Below are 23,679 nucleotides of genomic sequence, written 5' to 3'. Positions count from 1 at the left end.
GGGGGGAGGGTTGGGGGTTCTGGGGGGGTGGGAAGTGGGAGGGGCAGGGCTGGGGCTAGGGCGGGGCTCCTCCTGTCTTCTTTTTTGCTTGCTGAAATATGGTAACCCTAATTGATGGGGACCTCTCCAAAACCCCAGAGTCTGATATTTCAATGTCCTTTGGAAGATGATGGAAAGCTGGATGACACCCCTCTCCTCCAAACACACAGTCTGGATTTAGCACTTTCCCAGCTTAGCACAAAGCAATTTAATTATCTTGACTATAAGTGCAAAAGTCAAAGTGTTAGATATTGATTCCTCTCCTTGGAATAAGCTATAAGAGAGAAAGTCAAGTGGAAAATTCTGTTGTTTTAAGGCCGTGGAGTTTCCACTGCTCTATTTTCTCCTGTGCGAGGGGCTTTGTGGCCCATGGAATAGGGAAGGGAATTGGTGCTCCAAATAGATCAAGAACTGGTGGGAATTCCCATAATTACTAAGTAGAAATTACATGCTTGGTAATCATGGGAACATAATGCTGAGATGAAACCCATCAAATAGCACGATACAGGGTTTTCTGTTAGATTGTATTGTTTTAGAATATAAACTCCTTGGGACCGGGACCATGTCTTCTATGTTTTGTAAAGTGCTGAGCACATTGTTGGTGCCCAGTAAAACAGCAGCATAATTCACGGACCAATTCCAGAAGCAAAAGGGCTAAAGACTGCTATTATAATAAAGATATAGTCCTTAGGTCAAAGGCTCATTGGCTCAACAAGGGAGCACAATATATTCATGGCCTATACAGAAGTGCAGACCAGAACAGATCCCGTATACATCATTAGCAGGGCCGGTGTGACCAGTAGGCAAACTAGGCGGCCGCCTAGGGTGCCAAGATTTGGGGGCACCAAAAAGCAGTGTCCGGCATCATGAGAGTCAGCTGAGCGGGGCAGGCAGTGAGGCCTCCATAACAAACCTGCTGCCGCAGCGAGGGGCGCAAGCGCAGGACGGTCAGTGGGAGCCTGTGGTGGAGCAAGGAGACAGCCGTCCGGGCGCGGCGACCAGCGTGGCCGAGGGACGGAGCCCTTGGGGGAAGCAGGACATGGTTCTGAGCCCAGGTGAGCTTCGCCCTCCAATGTGCTGCACCTAGGGTGAGAGAAAGTGAAACTAAACCCCGCAGCGCGACGGAAGGGAAAGGGCTGGCGCAGGTGCTGCTTCCAAACACCGACCCCCCCTGGTGGCACTGTGCCAAAGTGGGGAGCCGGCCCTGATCCCCAGGGAGATCCTCACCTGCTCCCTGGGAGAGCCCGGCTCTGCCTTTCTTGCCCCTGGGTTCCCCCCGGAGGGCGAAGTTCTCAGAACCTGGGAACGTTTAGAGACCCTGTGAACTGGGGGGCATTCTCAGCCTCCTCCTTGCTCATAGGGTCCCCCGGGCCAGAAGGGACCATTGTGATCATCTCCTCTGACCCCCTTGTATTAATTCTAATGAACAATGCCACATTATGCAGTATTCATTTTTGAAAGTTTATAATAAGTGATGCTCTGTGGGGAGGGGTGGGGGAGGAGGTGCGCAAGGTGGAAGTTTTGCCTAGGGTGCAAAATATCCTTGCACTGGTCCTGATCGTTAGAGAAGGTGCAGGGTATGCTCTCACTACCGTCATTCATACTTGCATTCACTAGGTTCCAAAACAGCCACACCTCTATTTGCATGAGCTGGGGCTCTTTGATAGCATTTGTTCTACCTAGAAAACTCCAGTTTTGCTAGTGAATGAGAATGTCCAGCAGGAGTAAAAATGACTGTTAAATCCTTTCATATAGAGTGTTGTGTTATATGTGCATGGGTGTTAGATGAGACAAAAAAAGTAGAATAAGGCATGCTGACATGTAAGATGTTGTTTGACAGCTGGTTTATGTACCTATCAGGATATGATAGCAATACCTTTCAATTTGCAACGGATTATGTAGAAGAACAAGGAAGCTAGAAGAGAAAGAATAGAATACCAGCCATTGTGTGCATATCAGAATCCCTGGTTTCCATAGAATCTCAGCACTCAGTTGGGTACATTATATAATCAACACTTCAGGAGGGGAAAAAAAATATTCCTAGAGGTAGCTGATCACCTTCTCACTGCCATGTAGGGCAGCCATGTAATAGGGACCTCTGAGCTGGGGAGGATGTTGGGCATGTAATACTCTCAATACACAACTCTCATTGGCATTAATGAGAATTCTGCTAAAGATAGGCCCCATGGCTCTTACTTAGAAGAATATGAAAGATTCTCAAAACAATAAAGCGAAACACTTTGCAATGGATTGTTTGGCACATTCAAGACATTTCTCTTCTTTCTCCTCCTCTCAGTCCCTCCCCTCCTTTCTTTCAGCATGGTTATTCTGCTGGTTTTTCTACTCCAATAGGTTTTACTAGTGCATCAAATTGAGCTGCCAGATGTACACTCCCTCCTTACCTAAATGGTGGACATGTGGCAGGGGGGTAATTTTTCTGAATAATTACAACAAGAGCAGCTTTGGTTCAATCCTTTAACCATACTGTATTCAGGGTATCCTAGCTAAGGAGCATTCAGCTGCCTCTCTTCCCTTTTTAGTAGGGCTAGTGCTTATCAAAGACTTATTTGGTTGTCCAAATATTTATTACACTGCTTCAGACCTTACTTCTCGCCACAAACACACCCATATCATTCCTCATTTCCTTCTTGCCCTAGGCCTCAGAAGATTACTTTTCCCAGAGACTAAAGCCTTGTGTATATTCACGCTGCAAATTTTGGATCCGATTGCATTTTCCATACAAATCTGGATACACACACATCACACACACAAAGGCTCACTAAATAAATACAGGCACTATCTATGTGCTGCTCTTGTCACTGCTTTACAGTATCCTGCCTCGCCCTGATGAACTTGCTTTTTGTAGTGACAGGTTCAAAAGAGGAAGGAAGAGGCATGACAGAGGGTGGGGTGTGAGGAAGGAAGACAAAGCAAACTCTTCTTTAGGAATTGACTAGCATTGATGGTAAAAGCTTTAGTTTTGCGATACAAGGCGGGTGTGGTAATATCTTTTATTGGACCAACTGCTGTTGGTGCAAGAGACAAAGCTCTTCTTCGGGCCTGGGAAAGATACTTCAAGCATCACATCTAAATTCAAGATTGTTTAGCATAAGGAGCTACCACATATTCTAAGGGACCATTCAAGATAGAGTAGCCTGTTGTTAACACCTCTGCAGTCATAGGACAAAAAGAGGGGGTTAGTGGCTTACAGATTGTTGTAATAAGCCATAAATCCAGTGTCTCTGTTCAGTCCATGATTGATAGTGTCTAGCAGAGTTATGAATTTAAGCTCCCAGTCTCATCTTTTGAAAGCGTTGTGCAGATTTCCTTTGAGGATGAGGACTGATAGGCCAGAAACAGAGTAATCGCTTTGTGAAAAGTGTTCATCCACAAGGGATAGGAAAACGATAAGACAAAAACACCATGTGTGTACACACTCTCCTTACCTGATTAAAGTTTTGAGATGGCAGGCATGATGCTTCATGGTACAAGTTCACAACAACAAAAAACAAACAAACAGAAACTTGTAGCTATAGCAGCACCAGCCTTTCAATATCTAGCTCTGGTAAGCATCTGAAACAAATTAATCCCCATAAAGATTCTAGATCATCTTTTTATTAATTTTCAACTTACTGAAAAGAGTCAAGTTTCAAAACCACCAACCAGGATACATCAATGTTTGGATGACCTCTAGTGAAGATCAATGGAGAGATTGTAAAGTACATGTGGCTAGAGAGACGAGACAATTGCTGCTCTGTAATTGTGTGTGAAATAGTGTTGAATCATTAATCCATAAGAGTCAGGTGAAGATATTTAGAATATGTTTGGTTTGGAGATTTTACTTAATGCTGTTGGCGTAGCAGTTGGATTACTGTGATTGCCACATAGGCTTTGCTGTACCAGATCAGATCAGTGGGACACCATATTTGGTGTTTTGCCCCTGGAAGTGGTCTAAGCCTATTCTGGAGGAAGGGGAAACTCTGAGTGATGCACATGACTAGTGTGAAGTGCTGGGGGTGTGTCAGGAAGTTTCTTTCCTGAACTCTGTCCTAAGCGGCTGATGCCCTGAAGTTTTATAACTCCTTTGCAGAATCAGGCTCTTAGACTGTATTATCATTTATTTGCATGCCAATAGGGACTAGAGGCTCTAACAGGGAGTTATGCAAGTTTTATTTTAAAGAAAACTGTGTGCTGGACAACATTATACATTTAACAAAAATACTCAGCTTTACTTTTACTTGTTGTCCAAAATGTCAATGGGAAAAGCACTAGTTTATACAGTGCTAAGGACTAATGGCCTGAAGAATTTCTCTTCAAAGGACAAAAATGCAGCTGGAAGTAGTGAATGCACTTGGGTAATGTATGGAAGCCTAACTGACAATTTCCTAACAGCCCTCAGAAAATGAAGTTCTGTTTTATTTTGCCCTAGGGTGACCAGATGGCCCGATTTTATAGGGACAGTCCCGATTTTTGGGTTTTTTTCTTAATAGCTCCTATTATCCCCCACCCCCATCCCAATTTTTCACACTTGCTGTCTGGTCACCCTATTTTGCCCCCATTTACTCTTCTGCCCCTGTCCCCCCACATAGCTTTTTCTACAGGCAGGACTGTCCAGAAGTTTAGCTTTCTCAGAAGCTCTTGTGTCTTGATATTTTTGTCCCCTGCAGCCTCTCTGCTTCTGAACTGTTAGCATTTTGTGCAGGAACAGCTGAAAGTGGCATGTGGTTGATGTAAGCCTTCTCTGTATCACTCATCATCCTGCCACCTGCCTTGCTGATAGGAGTCTAGACACAAATCATGGCAGGTAATAACGTCATATTCAGTAAACACACAACCTGACACAGACTTCCCTCACATGACAGAGAATCAGTGTGTATGGGAGAGAGAAACACACTAATAAAGCAGGCAGATGTTATTGTTGGAAGGGGAGAAAGTGTATCTAGGAGGTAAGGCAGTGACTGGGAGTCAAGTCTGTTGGGTCTAATTTCTAGCTATGCCACTGATTTATGTGACTTTCCCAAAGACATAGAATAAGGCCTGATTTTAGAGATGCTACAGATAATTGGAGGTGAGGGTACTTGACACCTCTGAAAAGGTGGCCCCTAACAACCATGCTGAAGAATGGGATATAGGCCTGGAGCCTTAACATTTCACCTATTCTTCAGGAAGAGAGTTTTATTTACAGGAGCCTGGTGTTTTTCCCCAGTGGAATTCACTTTGTAGAGCAGGATGGAATTTAAAGGCTCTGGGATTGTAAAGAACTTCACAGGAATGCTTTGTGAAGATTTATTGACCTTTGTAAAGTACACAAATCCTAGGGGTAAAAACAATCTCTGTAGATGTGCAAAGTTACTTACTATTGTCAAGGCGAGAATAGGACATGCAGTATGAGACTCATGTCCTCGGCTACATGAACATTGATGGAGTTGTGCAGCTCAAAGACTGTTTTGCACATCCAGTTTGCACCCACACAACTTACACTTGCATTTTTGCACCTGCTGAAGTAAACTGTGGGTGCAAATCTGAGTACTTGCAAACCTATGTGCTTTGTACCTGCAATCAAATAATTAGAGGCACAAATACTCAGCTTTGCACCTGCAATGGTACAGTATAAGCAAAAATTCCACAAGAGTACATACAAGAAAGTTAGTGTCTGAATAGACTAAGTTTGCAGCAAGTCCCCATTTCAAAGGGGCAAGAGAAAAAAATCACTGTTAGGTGTAGGATTCTCATTCAGCTGCTAGTTTGAATATCATTTTAAGCAGATGACTAGCAGATCTGAACTATGTGGTCCTGTATGATTTCTAATTAACTTCATTCTTTTGAAAGCAGAACTGTTGTAAACTGCTGCATCACTCTATCACTATTTCTCAGAATGGCTCAGGAAGACTGAACCTACATAGGAACATAAGTAGCTTTGCATCACACTAGACAATTTACTTCTCGTAGCTGAACATTGAAAGGAACTCATGTAAGACTCTTTAAGGCCTACTGCAACGATGGAGGGCAGCCCCTCAGTTACTTTCTCATCATGTGCCTAATAAAGCACATTTGATTTCTATATACAGTACCAGCTCTTATGAAGGCTGCTAAGGGGAGTTTGCAGACCTTTTGTTAACCCTGCCCCTGATAGTTGGTTTCTGGAATCCTTCATTGTTATAAACTAAAAAGTCTAAAAGGAAGTAAAAACAGTAATAATTCTTCAAACTTTCTATAGTATTGTCACAATTTGATGAAAAACAGTCAATTGAACCAGCCATTCAAGTAAGCATTAGGAACAGAGGCGAAGCATTTGTTGAAATCACAGGTGAAGTTGTGCTTTTGTTAGACATTTGACATCTAGAATGGTAATTGCCAATTTAACAAACCTCAGATGTCAAGCTTCCAGCTTTACTCAGGAAAAGCTGCCAAGAAATTAAGAATGTTAATAAGTTACCACAATTAAGAAATGCCCAGAAAACAAATACTCAGCCTGCAGCATGGTCTGTGAAAATAGAACATTCTGCAGTCACTGTTTGAAATGACAGTACTGGCAACTTAACTGGGTTTTTATTTCACTCTTATCTGAAATCATAGGGGGGGGAAGAGGAGAAAAATGGAAATTTTAACTAAGAAATCTCATCCTTCAACCCTTAAATTTTCCAGGCAGCTTTGTCTTGGGATAGTTTTTTCAGTTGCCCTACCTTACCTTTCAGCCACTTACTGTTTCCTAGTATGAAATGGCTTGGAATTAGGTTACTGAATTTGAAGGTGGAACATGAAATGTGATGTATTTAAGTACAAAGAGATGCACTTAGGCAGAAATAATACGTAGGCTAAGCAGAGCTCAAATGGTTGTTAATATGCTGAAAGGAAAAGGATTTGGGTGTGGTGATAAATCCAACATTAAGATTCTTAGGTTAGTATGCAGGGTAATAAAATGCTGGCTTGTATTAAAAGTGGTATATTTTTAAATCCAAAGAAATTAACCCACCACTTTATAGGGCTCTTGTTATACATATTTTGAATAATGTGTCCAGTTTTGGCCTCCGCACTTAAAGAATGATACACTCTCCAACTTAGTGTATAGTGTAGGCAACAAAGATGACCAGTAATGGAGAGTACCTCTGAAGGGAATGCTTAATGAAGATGGGATTATTTAGCCTTAAAATAACAAAGAGATGGCTTGATTAAAGTACACTGTTCTAAAGTAGCTAAGGGCTATTTGTGACAAGGGCCACTCACATCTACAGTGGACAAGAAGCTGGATATGAGTCAACAATGTGCCCTTGTTGCCAAGAAGGCTAACAGCATTTTGGGCTGTATAAGTAGGAGCATGGCCAGCAGATCGAGGGACGTGATCATTCCCATCTATTTGGCATTGGTGAGGCCTCATCTGGAGTACTGTGTACAGATTTGGGCCCCACACTACAAGAAGGATGTGGAAAAATCGGAAAGAGCCCAGCAGAGGGCGACAAAAATGATTAGGGGGCTGGAGCACATGACTTATGAGGGGAGGCTGAGGGAAACTGGGATTGTTTGGTCTGCAGAAGAGAAGAATGAGGGGGGATTTGAGAGCTGCTTTCAACTACCTGAAAGGGGGGGGTCCAAAGAGGATGGACTGTTCTCAGTGGTACCAGATGACAGAACAAGGAGTAATGGTCTCAAGTTGCAGTGGGGGAGGTTTAGGTTGGATATTAGGAAAAACTTTTTCACTAGGAGGGTGGTAAAGCACTGGAATGGGTTACCTAGGGAGGTGGTGGAATTTCCTTCCTTAGAGGTTTTTAAGGTCAGGCTTGACAAAGCCCTGGCTGGGATGATTTAGTTGGGGATTGGTCCTGCTTTGAGTAAGGGGTTGGACTAGATGACCTCCTGAGGTTCCTTCCAACCCTGACATTCTATGATTTTATTCTATGAACCTCTTCCAGGGTAACAAAAGTCCAACAGGACCTATCACTTTGCCCTTCTTGGTATCTTTAGCCCTGTCTTTGGGCTCACTTCTCAGCCCTTTCTGGGCTAGCTTTAAATCCACATCTGCTCTGGTATAGAGCAGTGCCCCACAGGGCTTCCTGCCTGGAGACTAAGTCCTGCCCTTCACTTGGGCCTCTAAACAACCCTTATCCCCTTCTCAAGGCTTAGGCCACCCTGCCAGCAGGGGGGGACCCAGGACCACCCACTACTCTGGGTCCAATCCAGGAACCCTATAAATAGCAACCACCTCCTGTTTCCTGTAATAGTAGTAGTTGTTGCTGCTACTGCTATTCCCTGGGCCTCTTCCCACAGAACCCCTTCCTCTTTACCCTTACCTCAGGGCTGAAATTCTTCCTCACAGAATGTCAGTGTCACCAGAACCCTCTTCTGATTTGCCCTAGCACTCCAGCAAGGCACCCCATTTCTTGTTCCTCTGGTCCCTACCAGAAACTGACCTGTTCAGCGCCTTTTATGTGAGCCTGATGCGCTCTGATTGGCTGCTTCCCTGCAGCCTCTCTAGGAAGGCCTGGAGGACCCACCTTCGCTGCTCTTTTTCTGGGACAGGGTATGGTAAGACTGTGAGGCCTCCAGCAGGGGTCCTCAAAGGGCTGGTCACCCCATCACACTGTTACAGAGATAAGATTCAGGATCCGCCTGAGATCATTGGACAGACTTGTATTAGAAGGGCTGGATTTTAATGAAGAGAGAATATATGTGGAAATGTGAGGAGGTATTTCACTAAGAGGATGTACTGTATTAAAAATGTAGAAATTCATAATTTAGTGTTTGGGTGGAATGGGCTTCCACTCCGGTCAAGTCATGTCTTAACATTTTAAAGCAACATTGGACTGTACCAAATGGAAAGGTCATTACTTACTTTTGCGCTTGGGGGGAACTGACTGCAATTTTAGGGATAGAGTAGGAATTTTGCACTAATTATGTTTCGTTGCTTTTTATGGCTATCATCATCATAGTAACTGAGTGTGTGTTCATCATTCACTATTTGAGCGGTGGTAGTTGCTCATATAATTTCTGCTCCCACATTGAATAAGTACAGAAACACTTTCAGCACTGACCCTCACACACAGTAAAATAAAGCTGAAGTTTTGCAACTTTGAAAAATCTCTTTTAGAGAAACATTCATCCCGGTCTAAATTGATGGCATGAACATTCATGCACAGCAAACAGAGAATGGTTATAAGTGCAGCAAAAGCACAGTTATTTAAAAGGTCAAGAAACTAATTGAAGATTGTTGGTGGTCTGGCTTTTTTGCCGCCCCAAACAAAAAAAAAAAAAAAAAAAAAAAAAGGGGGCGGCAAAAAACGGCAAAGCCGGAGCCAGGGTGCAGAGGGACTCCCTGCACTGGTGCCCCGGCTAACGGGATAGAGGGGGAGGGGGTGGAGGGGAGAGAGAGAAATGTGCGGCCAGGGCTTCAGCGGGGCGCTGCCACGTGGCCCCAACCGCCACGCTGCCTGCTGGGAGGGCAGGACGTGGGCTGCCCTGTGGGGCTTGCTGCAGGGCGCTCCCCTCCTCCGCTCCGCCGCCCCCTACAGGCCAGAGCAGAACAAAACAAACAAACAAAAAAGCGTCCGTGCCGCCCTAGGATTGGGCCGAATGCTGCCTCGTACAATCTGCCACCCCACGCACGAGCTTGCTCGGTTGGTGCCTGGAGCCGGTCCTGGTTGCAGTTCTTGCTCAGTTCCAGTTCGACTAGTTGCTCTTGCATAGGGAAAGCTGTAGATCAAAGTAACCCTGTCAACATCTTGGTAGGCCTGGTATTTGGTGGGTATATCTCAGTTGGGTTGGTGTGTGCTTAGAATCTCCAACCCATACATCTTGGGTTTTGACAAAATTATTATGAAAACCAAAGAAAGTGAAAATGCTAAGGGAAAAAATAAATTTTGGAACTTAGAAATGCATGAGTTTCCACTTACAGGAATATGGAAATTTGGGAGTTTATTTTTTCCCTTTAGATTCTCTGCAAAGAAAGCACCATTATATATCATCAAAGCTACATTTTAAAACCTCTGTAGCCTTGAGGAGGTTACGGGTTTCATTTCTCAACCAGCTTGAAGTGCCTTTATGCAAACAGGCATGAAGCGGCAATGGAAATGTTCCCAAGTGCATGCCAGTGTTATTTGAAGACTATTTTTAAAAATAGTCTATTAGTTTGTTCACTCAGAGTGCAAACCCAATAAACTAGACTGCATTGGTCTAATGTTCTTTCCTAGAGTAGCATTTCCTCTTTTGGAGGAGGGACACTTCGGCTGCTTCTCTACTGATCCTCTGCCTCCTGTCCTCAGCAACCACTCAGCCTGTTGCAAAACAAAACAAAAAAACCCGAACACTAAATTATGAATTTCTACATTTTTAATACAAGGATGGTGCTAGTTGGCATGTTCAGGTTTCTAGCTCTGTTTTGATGACAACATGCAATTCCCTTCCATGAACTAAATGACCAGATTACCAGTTCACTTTGGAACCAAAATTTCTGGCTTTGTGGTCACCAAGCCTCCAGCTGAGATGTCTCAGGGAATCAAGGATAAATAGAACTTCTTTGGAGAGCACACACTTGCTGTGTGTGTTCTGAGCAGCAAACATGACCAGTAGAAGCTGTCATAAGCTAAGTCAAGATATTAAGTTATAAGCATGTGAACCTCCATGTAATTAGGTTTAGATTTAATAATGCTCTAAGCCTTAGGGTGGACAGCTGTTCCATTTTTAATGGGGCAGTTCTGATTGCCAAATCTTTGACCATGTGTCCTATAAAACTGAAAATGTCCCACATGTCAGAGTCTGTCCTGGCAGCTCAGTTAGTTGTAGTTTTTTTTTTCTTTTTTAAGCTTGAACAAACTCACTGGTCTCTTTTCTAGCCTCTGTGCAGATTCTGGGCACTTGAAGAAGCAACTGTCCAGCTAAGTTGGTGAAACTTAAAGCAGCTTCTCTGAGCACACGTGCACCTTAGAGACCATCCTCCACCATGCCTATCATGTGGCACCTTGCCAAATAAGATATCACTCCACTGCATATAGCTAACAATCCACATGGAATCAGGCTGCAAGCAGCTCAGTTGTGCTGTAACCATCTGCAGATGGCTAATGACATGATGCAAGTTGGCCCTTCTCAACTCCTCAGCTTGTGGCAGGTCACAGGGGAACAAATCAAGAGTCTTTCTGAGGAGCAGGGATAAGGCAGAAAGAGTGAGGCTGTTAGATACTGAGAGAGGGGGATGTGGCAGTGAACATCAGGAGCATTAGAAAGTTGATCAAAGGATGCATTATTCACACCACCATCTTTCTTCATTAATCATCTCTTTTTAAAGGATTTTTGACTATTTTAGCAACAAAAATTAAACAGATGAAAGTTACTGAGAGCAAAATAGCTTTGCCATTTCCTCTTGGCCTTCTCAGGAAAGGGTAAATGTGTCAGCTGCACATTCAAAGCCGTAACCCCTAGTGTACAAATAGTGGCTTTTAGCCAAACCTTAAACACTTGCCCACTAGGACTAGATACTTGGGACTGCCTGAGCAGCGCTCCATGAAGGACTTGAGAAGTGGGGCAGGTGTGGTTTTGTACCCCCCTGTCCCCTGAACTGGGGGCCAGCTGGGCCCTGGCACAACTTAGAACAGCCTCCAAGTCGCTCTGAGTTACACTGACTGCAATGACCTCCTAAGCGCTATTCCAGCAATTTAGGAGCACAGCCTGAATCTGTTCATACTCCCTTCACTAAGGACTACAAAGGATAGTGGCACGCAAGAGAGAATCCTCAGCTGGACATAGACCAGGTTTAAAGTCAGCTATGTACTACAGAGTGGCACAAATCAGACTTAATAGAAGCCAACATCTGGCCCACTTCTGTATTTCTCATCTCCCATGATGATGTGTAGCATGCGTAATTACAGATAACAGATTTATCAAATGAAATCATCATACAAGGGTGGTTTCAGACACAATTTACATGAACCCCTGTTAAAACTGACCCTACTTGCGTCTAAATCCTTTTCAGAAGCAGAGACAAGTTTCTCACACTATCTGTAGCAAGATAACACCCAGCACCGCACCTCACATTTACACAGTGGGTGTTTCAGATTTCCAGAACACAACAGGGCACACAAGGGCTTAGCACAGTTTTTCCCTTTGGCCTGTTTGGAGTTCAGGAAGAAGTGAGAATGTTCCTGCTTGTGTAATTTTGAATTAAGATCAGTTGAATTTAGCTCTCCAATGTGTTATTTTTCCATCTATCCTATACTTTAATGCTGTAACTCCAGACACAAGCTGGATGATGTTATGTGCTCTGTCAGAGGAACAAGAGAGGTTGCAGTTCAGATTTATTAGGATCTCTGGGATCCAACTTATTTAAATTGTGGTTGAATATTCTGTACCTTGTAAGATAGCCAGGCACCTATTTCCTCTCTGAGGAGCCTGCATACAAGTTTTTTTTTTTTTAAAACCTTTGCAGTTCATCTTTCGGGATTGACTTCTTTTTTGTGTGTGGCAAGATCTGCTAGCCCTGTTAGCAAAGGGATTCTCAGGTAGCCATGGTACAGTTTGAAGAATATATACACATTCTTCACTTGTTACACTAGTTTTCAGTCACCATGCAATATTTCTACACTAACCTTAGGGCCAAATCCTGCAGTTTGTGACTAAGGCAAAACTCTCATTAGCTTCAGTGTTGCGTGAGCTGGGGCTGCAGGATTTGCTTCACAGAACACAAAGGAGAAAGCTACTTTAATACTGAAAGCTGTTTGGAGAGAACACCGTGTCCATGGGGTAATGCTTATGCAAGAAAAATGTACTGTGGCTGCATGTTCCCTGATACAATTAAGCAATCAAGTCATATAATCTCCAGTTCTGTTGATTGCTTTACTGCCAGTAAAAGGCCACTTATATAACCTACCTGCACAGAAAACCACTTCTCTTTTGTGTAAGAGAGGAGGAGACTGATGGCAGCCTGAGAATTTCCATATGTGGTTTTGGAGGAAATACTGCAGCTAGGACTCACCTTAATTAATACCCAAAGGCAGCTTTGCTCCTGCCCTCATGCTGATTTTTATAAAGAGTAATGAGTTTGGTTTCTTTACATTAGGCATCTAGGGCTCCTTCACTGTGCAGTTTTTCTTTAAGGAGGACTTATCCCAGAGTTGGGAAGCATTTTAGAAAACTAACAACCCCTAGAAGCAACCCTGTCTGCCCGTCATGGTTGGGAAAGGTGACTCCACCAGGCCAAGAAACTTTGGGGCAACCACAGAAAGAAAATTAGTCAACCTTTGACATGACTAGGGAAGACTGAAATGAGGGCGAGGAAGGTTGAACTGGAAAGAGGGGGAAAAAGAGAGCATGGAAAGGAAGAGTACAGCGGTTGGGGGAGGAAGATCCTCTCCTATACTCTTGGGAATTTTCAAGCTTCACCGTTTTTATTGCTCTAATGCCCATCATCCTCACTATAATTATTGCCTTGCCCCTCTATTAGCTCAGGCTGGCCATGTGGACAGATGTCACATTCTGGCCCATAATGACTGGCTCTCTATGAGTGCACAATGGGCCAGGTACTATTCCACTTCTGAGCTCCAGGACCTGGGGTCTCTTCTACCCTGAGGGACTCCGGGCTGGTCAACACAGCTGGCTGAAGGAAGGTGGGGAGGAAGGGAACAAAGAGTGAACACAGCATCCTTTCCAAATGTGAAGGAGCAGCTATGCTAGCATTCCAGGGCTGCTAGAGGCATTGTGCCTGCTGCACGGTACTAAACACTGGACATAGAAAATAGCAGCTGATCGTGAGCTAGTTGACCAATATGTGAGATACCATTTTGTTTTTTCTTCATGGTCAGGCTAACAAAAGAAGAGAAGTATTCCAAATTAACAGTTCCCTTCTCTATCTAAAAGCAGCCATTGAATGGAGAAAGTCTTCCCTGCCAACAGCATTTGCTGATTCTGGTTGCTATGAAAACACACACTAAGAAAACTAGTCTGGGCGATAAAGAGATCAGAAGCTTCCTCCAGGCCCAGCATGAGCAATACTGAAACAGAAAACATGCCCTTCCCCTTACACACACACGAAAGGCAGAGCTAATGGAAATGTTAAAGCGTATCTATCATAGTAAAACATGTACAGTGTATTCAGAGGGAAAGCAAAAAGAAAAATTAGACAGGAGACAACTTAGAATATTTCACAGGGTCATGCAAGAATTAAACAGAAAATGAATGTGTCCGTTGCTCCCCAATGTGGCAGTGGCTGGGAAAACATGCTTCTAGGAGCATGGTGGTGGGGAGAGGGAGGGAAGGAATAATACATACCTTTCATCACTGAAATGTACTACTTTTGCCCAATCCAAGGAGTGGGGTTTTTATGGCCTTTGCATCTAGCACTCATCAGCTAACATGGGTCAATCTCACACAGGGCCCTTGAGTTGTGGAATGAAGAGAAAAATGAGGGGTTCCTAGAAGATTCCTTCCCCACTCCCAAAATGGAAAATAAAGTGATGCTCAGATATCATAATGTTGCCTGTGGATTTGCTGAAACTGGGTCATACAGCAGAGCTAGCTAGTCTTGTGATATATGGAGAGGAGGATTAGAAAGAGGTTGTGTGTTTGGGGATTGAATATCTTCTAAGCTTTGTTAGCCATGTGGAAGCAGAGAAAGAACTGACAGGAAGGGGATGCAATGCATGACAGTTCTTTCTCTGCTTCCACAGCCATCATAGCTACATGAATGTGCTGGCTGGGTGCTCCTTTTAACATAACCACTAATGTTAAGGGCCGAGTTTCAGACTTTTCTGTTCTTGAACATCTTGCTTTATTAGCATTTCACAGTGTCTGCACCAGTGGCGCCTACAGCCTTATGCACATTATACATGGTATGTATCGTTGCTAGCAGGGTTGCCAGAGGGTGACAGTGTTGGTGGAAAAAGAGGCAGTTCCCCCCAAGTCCCTTGTTGGAGAGGGTCCCCAGAATAGTATTGGGACCTGGCACCTGGGCATCACAGTTCCACTCAGGTTCAGCCTGTCCAGAGGGGGGCCAGCCAAACATGAGTGGTACTGTGAGCCCTGTGTGCTAGATCGCAACACCACTCACTCACTGCCAATCTGCTCCTCTGTCTCCATCAACGGAGGGGCGGATGAGCCAAACCTCAGTGGCACTGCGATCCTGTGCTCCAGGTCACAATGCCTGAAGAAAGGAGCCGGCCTCAGCTCTGCAACCCAGTGGGGGATGAGCATGTCGCAGACTCAGCAGGCGAGGGGCTGGGATCCGGAGCTGCAGTGGGCATGATCCCACAGGGGTTGCTAGCAATACTAAATCTCCCCAGCTCAGTACTATGTGAAAAAAAAATTGGGGGGCCCCTAGCATGTACCACCTCTTTTTGTAGTCTGAGTTGATTAAAAATCCAGAGATACTGTCACAGGAACAAACGTGAGCTTGATGTAATTGAGAAGGTGAAAAACTTATACGCTTACCAGACAACATAGACCTGGTGGTCATGAAACATGGAGTATGTGTATCAAGTATCAGGGGGTAGCCATATTAGTCTGTATCAACAAAAACAACAAGGACTTTGGTGGCACCTTAAAGACTAACAGATTTATTTGGGCATAAGCTTTCGTGGGTAAATTCTTCAGATGCACCTGAAGAAATGAGGTTTTTACCCACGAAAGCTTATGCCCAAATAAATCTGTTAGTCTTTAAGGTGCCACCAGGCTCCTTGTTGTTTATGGAGTATGTGCTTTGTTTATCATTTAAATGCTGAAGCATTTGGTATCTCCTGCTGCATGGAGGCACCCCCATGATTTCAGCTCACCTTTGCCCTCACCCATTATGGAAACAAGTTCTCAGCTCCGTCTGCAGAAGATGAAGCATGCATCCTGATTAGCAAGAATACAATCGTCGTTTCCTGTGCATGGGAGACATAATCCTATTCTCGCTAATCAGAGATGCCTCTTAAAATCCCATGAGGAGGCATTTATCAGTACTTTTATCTGGCCTGTTATCAGTGCTGCTTGCCCCAGCAATATCAAAGATGCAGTACATCAAGACTGCATGTCTCTTTAAGGGTATGTCTACACTGGGAACTAGGGGTATAATTACCAGCTCGTGTTAGACATACTCACACTAGGCATCCCAAGTAAAGGAGCCTCAGCCAGCCAACAGCTTGTATATTAGGCCCAGAAATTTGGCTGAATCAAAGATACCTATATGGTCTAGTTGGGAGGCCCATATTCAGAAAAAGCCATTTTTTCTATTTGGTTTATTCTATGCAATATTTTTACTTCTGTTGTTGGCACAGAATAGTTGCAGTCCTCTAAGCATTACAGATAGCACTATACACTTATCCACAATTTTAGGAAGCATAAGTTAGTATAACTAGGAAGTTTTTATAAAGTTGGTTATCACAAGAAAATTAGAAGATACAGATTAATAAAATATACCTGTTATATTTTTAATGAATTTTATGAGCCACTCAGCTACTACAGAAGTGGGGGTTATAGAAGTGTGTTACATGTAACAGATAGGACTTTTATGCATAGATATCAAAGGACTTTACAGAGGAGGGTATGTACCATTATCCCCATTTTACAAATGGGGAAACTGAGGCCCAGAGAGACAATGTAACTTGCCCAAGGCCATGCAGCAGGCCAGAGGTAGATCTGGGACTGTATCTCAGGTCTTCTGATTCCCAGCCCAGTGCCCTATCTACTGGACAACACTGCTTCTTTGTATAATCTATGTATGCCACAGAAACTGACCTTGTGAAATCTTCTCAGGTTTTACAGTGAGCCAAGTGGATGATGATATATCACTTTGGGGGTACAGAGAGTGCTCCACAGATGCACAGGCAGTGCAGATAGGATCAATAAAGTCCATAGTTACATAGGGTGGGCCAGATTTTCAGGGCACTGAGCTCCCACGGCTGTCCTTGCCTTCACTGAGAGTGGCAGGTGCTCCGTACCTCCAAAGATCAAACCATTCCCTAGAGTTACTCGTTATATGGAACTCCCAATAACTTGGAATACAACAACAGCCTCCTCTACAACAAATAGACCTTTTATCTGCCTCCCTCTGGAAGGAATGACATCCACTCCATCCCCACCTCCCACATTTTTCCTCTTTCCTACAGAAAATGCGAGAAACATTGTGCTTGCATTGCTGGCCCTTGTAATTACAAAGACCATGTCATTCTTTTCGCAGGAGAGAGGCCTTTTGAATGCAGCTGGCAAGAATGCAACAAGAAATTTGCCCGCTCTGACGAACTGGCCCGGCACTACCGCACTCACACTGGAGAGAAGAAGTTCGGCTGCCCTCTCTGCGAGAAACGTTTCATGCGCAGCGACCACCTGACGAAGCATGCCCGTCGCCATGCCAACTTCCACCCCAGCATGCTCAAGAGGCGGAGCGGCAGCAGCTCCAGAACGGGGTCTGTCAGTGACTATAGCCGTTCGGATGCATCAAGCCCCACCATCAGCCCCGCCAGCTCCCCATAAACCTACCTGCACTGGATGTCAGCACTTTGCCTCTGACACTTATTGTGGAGTTGAATTTGTGTTGCACACAGTTTTAAAACTGTTGCTTATTTTGTTTTGTTTTTTCGGTAAGTAGCTGCCTCTCACTGCAACTTCAAAACAAGAACTCTTCACCTCACCAAACAGGTGGCTGGTCTAACCTCACGGACAGACGGATCTTAATGTTCCACTTAGTGGCTCCTGCTGCCTCAATATTTCATATGTTTTACAGCCATACACAGATGCTCTTGATTGTTGTTTATATATAAAAAAACCATAAAACCTTAAAAAACCCATCTATAATTCACCTCAGGTGTCCGAGCAGTTTTGAGAGATCGGATTGCACAACACAAGCATATATACAGTTACAATTCAGTTGTGTTGGGCTTTCTCCCCCACCCCCTTCTCCTTTCTCAGGGATGGCTATTTATATTACACAATAAGTACAATGAAGACATACCTTTGCCACAACCTTACTCGGTAAATATATTTGCACTCAGAAACATTTTGTTCATTTTTTTCACACACGTGGAGAAAAAACAAACAAACTAGTACTGGAAGTTAGTGCCAGGCTCTTTTATTGTTTGATTTCAGTTACATCTACCTTTGGGGGGGGCCCACTTTTTCATGCAGCTGCCCTTTGCTTTTGAGAGCAAGCAATCCTTTCATTTCTCACCGCAGATGCTCCAAAAACCAACTTCCTGTTGCAAAAGGCTTCCTGTCCGAGTTGGATAAACTTTTCTTTTTAAAGCTAGATTAACTTCCAAGAAAGATTTCTAAACGAGATGCCTTAATCAAAGAATCTAAACACAAGGAAACACATTGACACTGGGTAACAGCTTTTCCAGCAAAGTGGTATGGAATTTTGGAGGCATTTTGTCTTCTATCTCTCTGAGTTATAAGCTCTTTCTGCACTGCCTATCGAATATGGGACCAACGAAATATTAAAGCAAACCACATTGACTTGAACAACTCCCCCCCCCCCCCCTTAAAAAAAAAAAAAAAAAAAGAACGGAGAAAACCTTGTAGCTGAACCAATGCCCATCAAAACTTTTATCAAGGTACTTACCTACTGTACAGCTGGATGCTAACACAAAGAAATTGCTTAAGACAAAGTTTCTGTACACTGTTGTATCATAACTGTGGTCACCGATAAAAAGGAAACAAAAAACATGCATTTTTTAAAAAGTGTTACAAAAATGGTGTTTTAACTCAAAAAATACTTCAGGCTTCTCTTTCAGCTGTAGTGCAGAATTCTATAAAGCAATATCCCCTTCACCTATGAGACATTGTATATTAAAAAGGGGAGTTGTGATTTTTCTATTAATTTTTAATAGTAGACCACTTTATCATATATATATCTGTGCTTTACAAATGGTATAGAATATAGCAAAGGACCAGAATATTGTGATGTCACAGAGACCTCATTGTCAGAAAATATACTTTATTTGGATTGGCTGGTTCAGATGGTGCATATTAAAAATTCAGGTGCTTTTGGTTTTGGATTTTTTTCACATTACTGTAAAGAATAAATGCAGTCAAGTGTAGCACAGTGAAAAGAAACTCAATACACCAAACCTGCTGTTTGATATAAAGTGAATGCCTCCACATTCCAAAGGAGTCTTGATCCATATCTTACTTGCTGCTTTGCATTGATCCAATTTTACTAGGTTTTTTTAAAAATTTTGTACTGTATATTAACTGCGAGAGGCTATTACATTATAGATTTGTAAGTAGTTTCATAGATACTTGCATACCATTTACATTGTTGATAATTCCAAGCGCTCTTTCAGTTGTATGATTGGTAACTACTTAAACACAGGTTAAAGTGCAGATATTTCAGTATTTTTGTGTATATTTGTTTCAAACTTCACCTTTACAAAAACAGTTTTTTCTGTTGAATTGTAAAATCACATAAGGATGGACATTCTGGTTTCATATGATGGATGGAAAAAGCCTTTTGATAGAAGTCCGATTATTGTTTAACTTGTGTGATGAGTTGCCTGAACACTGTTGGTTTAGGAAAAGCCATGTTCATTTACCTCCCTAGTTACAACTGTTGTAATCTCTTCTGATAAAATACACAACGTTAACATTTTAATACAATTCAGGTAGCAGGAATTCACTTTCCAATTGCTTTTTCAGCTCATAAGAGTGCTTTTGTGCTGTAGTTAGTAAAGGGACAAAAAAGACAACTAGCTTAGAGAATTGTACAGGTCAGTTGTGCCTAGTGCACACACTCTTAAAACAGTTCATTAAGTGTAAAAATATTTCTCTCATCATGAATAAATCTTACTATAGGGATAATGATACAGGAAACAAAACTGAAAACAAAGGATGATTACAAAGTACTCATCAAAAAAGTGATGGCCTTTATATGTTATGGCTTCAATCGGGTATGCTTTATCACCTCCAAAGAAAGCATTATTTTCTTCTTAGTTCTGTTGCAGAATACAATTCAATTCCACCCATTATAATACATGGTGACATTGATTTAAAACAGGTTCTTGACCTATCTCTGAAGGCAAAATTCAAGTTTATAGATATACTATGAATTAATGTAACTCAGGTAAAGATATGGATTAGTTTATAAGCAAAATACTTTGACAGTCTCAGTCTAGCTACAGCAAAAGTTTGTCCCTGCTACTCTAGCAGCACTGGAAGAGGATAGTAAAACCGTTCTCAATAAATCTTTCACCCAAACAACAAACTGTAGCTTTTATCTGCCTGCTCCCAAAAATATTTGGATTCATTCTGTAAAGTTAGATGGAAGCAAAAATATTGAATGCAAGCTGTTCTCAATGGAATTCCCAACTCAACCAAATAATCTCATGAGAAAAGCCACGAGACCAATTTTATTCTTAAACTGGGGCAGTATCTCTGTCAAACCTTCAAAACTTTTGAATTTCTTCCACCTCAGAGATAAAATTTTGTAGTTAATATTCAGATCTGTCATGCGTTAAGATCCTGGCTAAAGTTTCAAAACTTACATTAAATGCTTTCTACATTAGTGGCCATAAATATTATGAACATTTAGGTTCTTGTTAATGCCAGTTTAATAGCGACCCACACTAGTGCATCTGTTAATGGATCAGTAAATTGATTCAGAGACACAATGAAGAATCCCTTCCCCACAATCCAATCCATTGGTTGTTTTAGAACTAAATCGGAACAGCACTTCTCTCAAGATTCTCTTAGCTAAAGACACAGTTTTGTTTCTCCAGCATTTGTCCAGAAGCAGAAGTGGCAGCAATATCATAAGATTCCGTTCTCATTCCTCAGTTTTTGCAGAATCAAGTAGCCTAAACTGTTCAGATAAAGCATTTGAAATCTGGATGCTTATCCACACAGACCCCAAACGCCAAACCTTTTATTGTTTTATCCAACATTCTGACTTAAAAACTAGTCTCCCATTACTACACCCAAACTGCAAAGTCAGGATACACTGCTTTGGCTAGGTACACTGCCCTACTCCTTCATGTCAAGTGCTTATCTCCTTCGACCCAAGCACTCAGCTGATATGGCTAGCAGCAAACAATAAAATCCTTAGGATTTGTTTATAGTTGTCCTCAGCCCAGGTCCTAGCTCCTTTTGCTCTAGTTAAACTGAAGTGTCGTGATGTATGAAGAGCCTACAACATTGAAAATGATCATTTTAGTTTTCTTGGAAATTGTAAGGATTGCTGTTCTTCTCCATTACACGTCCATTAAAATAAACTGAAGTCTGATTGACTATAAACTACACACAGTTTGCTATAAACTCTGCTTTATGTTTTATCAACATTAAAGAGTTAATTTTGTTGTTGAGCTGGAACCAGCACGATTTGAGGACAATAGTTTGTTCCCTCCATGGGTTTCCACTCAGATACTTTTATATATACAAATTTATTCTAGTTACCAGAAAATTGCAGTATGATCCATTGGACATAGCTTAACTTTCCTCTGTGCAAAACCCAAAGTGCATTAATGGCCATAAAACTTCAGTTTCCTGTCCTGCTTCCTGGAAAAGAATCCAAGCTCTAGGCAGCCGGGCTGTGTCATATGAGGTGCCCCCACATCCTTAAAAGTCTGCGAATTAGTTGGCTCCTTGCTTTTATAGCATTTCTTTGTTTACATTGGGTAATGGTAAAGGTATATATTTATAACAAAACAACAAAAGCCTATGTCTGATAGGAACACCTAATTTCTGTGTAAGATGACGTGTTTTCTTTATGTACCCTACCTTCTTTACCGCATTATTACTTGCAATAAATTCTAGTCCTGCAAGCTTCTGTACAGCTTTAAAGCCTCATTACCTTGTATCAAGAAGTTCAATGCTTTTTGTATGTTTTATATAGCCAGTATAGAATCAGGTAGAGGAAATGGCCATGTGAGAGCTCATGAAGTCCTCATTCGATTTCACACCTGGCTTTGTCCAGTCAGAGTATCTGATGTGAGTTCTAAGTTTTGTACTGCGTGAATTGTGTTATGTTTTGAGACATGCTTTATGAACAAAGAATAAGGAAAATAAGACTCTTTATATTTAAAGCTTGCCTTCTCATAGCCACTTGCATTGCTAATGTCACCAACTGATGCCCACAAACTGACTTTCTGGTGCTCGTTACTCCCATGTGCCCCATGTTTGTGCGTATAGATGCTCATGTGTAGACTATGACAGTGAGCAGTATAATGGGTTTATATATTTTTAAGCGTTGGGGATGAGTATATAGCCAGCAGGTGGAAGAGAACGTAACTAAATAGTGCTTGTTTACCCCCAAAAGAATAAAAAATATACAGTGCAAGAAACAATATTTGAGGGAATGTCGACAGAGCAATGATAGATATCCATTTTGTTACAACTAGTGATGAGTCAGACCCAAAATCATAGAAACAAACATCTTGGGACTTTGGGAGAATTTGAATCTCCATCTGAACTTTGGGGTTTAGACCCATCTTTAGTTACAACTATAGTTAGTTGTGTATGTACATTGTGTGTGTGTATACGTGCACATGTTCATGCGCGGACACACGTTTTATAGACATATTTTTCACTTTTGGTGAAATTTGATGTTACACACATCATTTTTACCTGGACAGTTTTATCAACAGCATTTCAATGCTTTCCTGGATCACTTTTTACCTTTCTAAATCACTACATTGAAGTATTACAGTTGTACAGTTATATGCTGATCTATTCTTGCCCTGCTGTAACTTTTTATGTATTTTGTACCGCATAGAGTATATATTGTAACAGTGTCCTAAGCAAAAAAAAAAAAAAAAAATTAATAAAAATTAATAAAAATAAAAAAACCCCAGTTGTAAAATACCATCTTAACTTGTATGCATGGTTAATGACATTTACATTTTAAAATAAAATTTATAATTAAAAAATATTTGTTATTTATGTCATTTTCCTTTCCTTGGGCATTAGAGTAAAGGCATTTATGCAGCTGCTAGGAATTTTTTCTACTAAACTGAAATAATTACTTTTCAGTTGGACAAAAAACAATGGAAGGTTCATTATACATCTGAACAAAACAAGAACAAAGAAAACCCACCTTAGTGGAAACAGAGATTTGCTTTGAGATACTGATTTCATTTACAGGGTTTTGAATGTCATAGATCTGATGAAACTAAACATAGTATTACTGTAAAACTGAGTAAATTTAATATCAACACAAACTCTATGCATGAGATTGATACATATATATGCTCTGTTTTGCCTTTTACTGGGATTTTATGATTACCGAGTCAAATCCAGAAGTCCTTACTGAAGATTTATGCTCCCAATAATCCCATTGGCTTCAGTTTTGTTGTTTTGATCCCTGCCTGCTGATAGTGGGGGGAGGGGCAGCAGAGTGAGGGCAGCTGGCTTCAGCGGTTTTACTGAGCATGATCAGTCCATGAAGGGTAAGTGGTGATCAATAGCTTCAATGAGAGTGGTTAAAATTCAAATTTTAAGGCTTGATACATTCAAGAGCTCTTCAATTCCCTGTCTACTACCATCTTTCAGTGGCTTGGCCTTGGGGGAAAGAAAAGCTTTCCCAAGTCGAGCTCGTGTAAATCAAATAAGTGAGTGCACAGACATTTCCTATAGTCCATTAACTTGAAAGTTCTTCTACAATGCAGAAGCCTTGAAATACACATTTTAAAAAATATAGTTTCAGAAATTAACTATCACCAACTATAGAGAAAACAGAAAAGCACACATTAATGC

General features: G+C 42.0%; 1 protein-coding gene across 1 annotated transcript in view; it reads left to right on the top strand.

Annotated features, from left to right (window-relative positions):
• Positions 1–22,744, top strand: part of KLF13 (Kruppel like factor 13) — a 50,728-nt gene extending 27,984 nt beyond the window's left edge. Inside the window, exon 2 of the mRNA XM_034784360.1 lies at positions 17,174–22,744. Within this exon, the coding sequence (XP_034640251.1) occupies positions 17,174–17,466 (293 nt within the window). The 3' untranslated portion in view covers positions 17,467–22,744. The remainder of the gene's footprint in view (positions 1–17,173) is intronic.
• Positions 22,745–23,679: the final 935 nt, after the last annotated feature.

Source organism: Trachemys scripta, chromosome 10 (genome assembly GCF_013100865.1).
Source record: "Trachemys scripta elegans isolate TJP31775 chromosome 10, CAS_Tse_1.0, whole genome shotgun sequence".
NCBI classification, from domain to species: domain Eukaryota; kingdom Metazoa; phylum Chordata; order Testudines; family Emydidae; genus Trachemys; species Trachemys scripta.
Note: the sequence above shows the minus strand (reverse complement) of the source record. Positions and strands in the feature narration are given on the sequence as shown.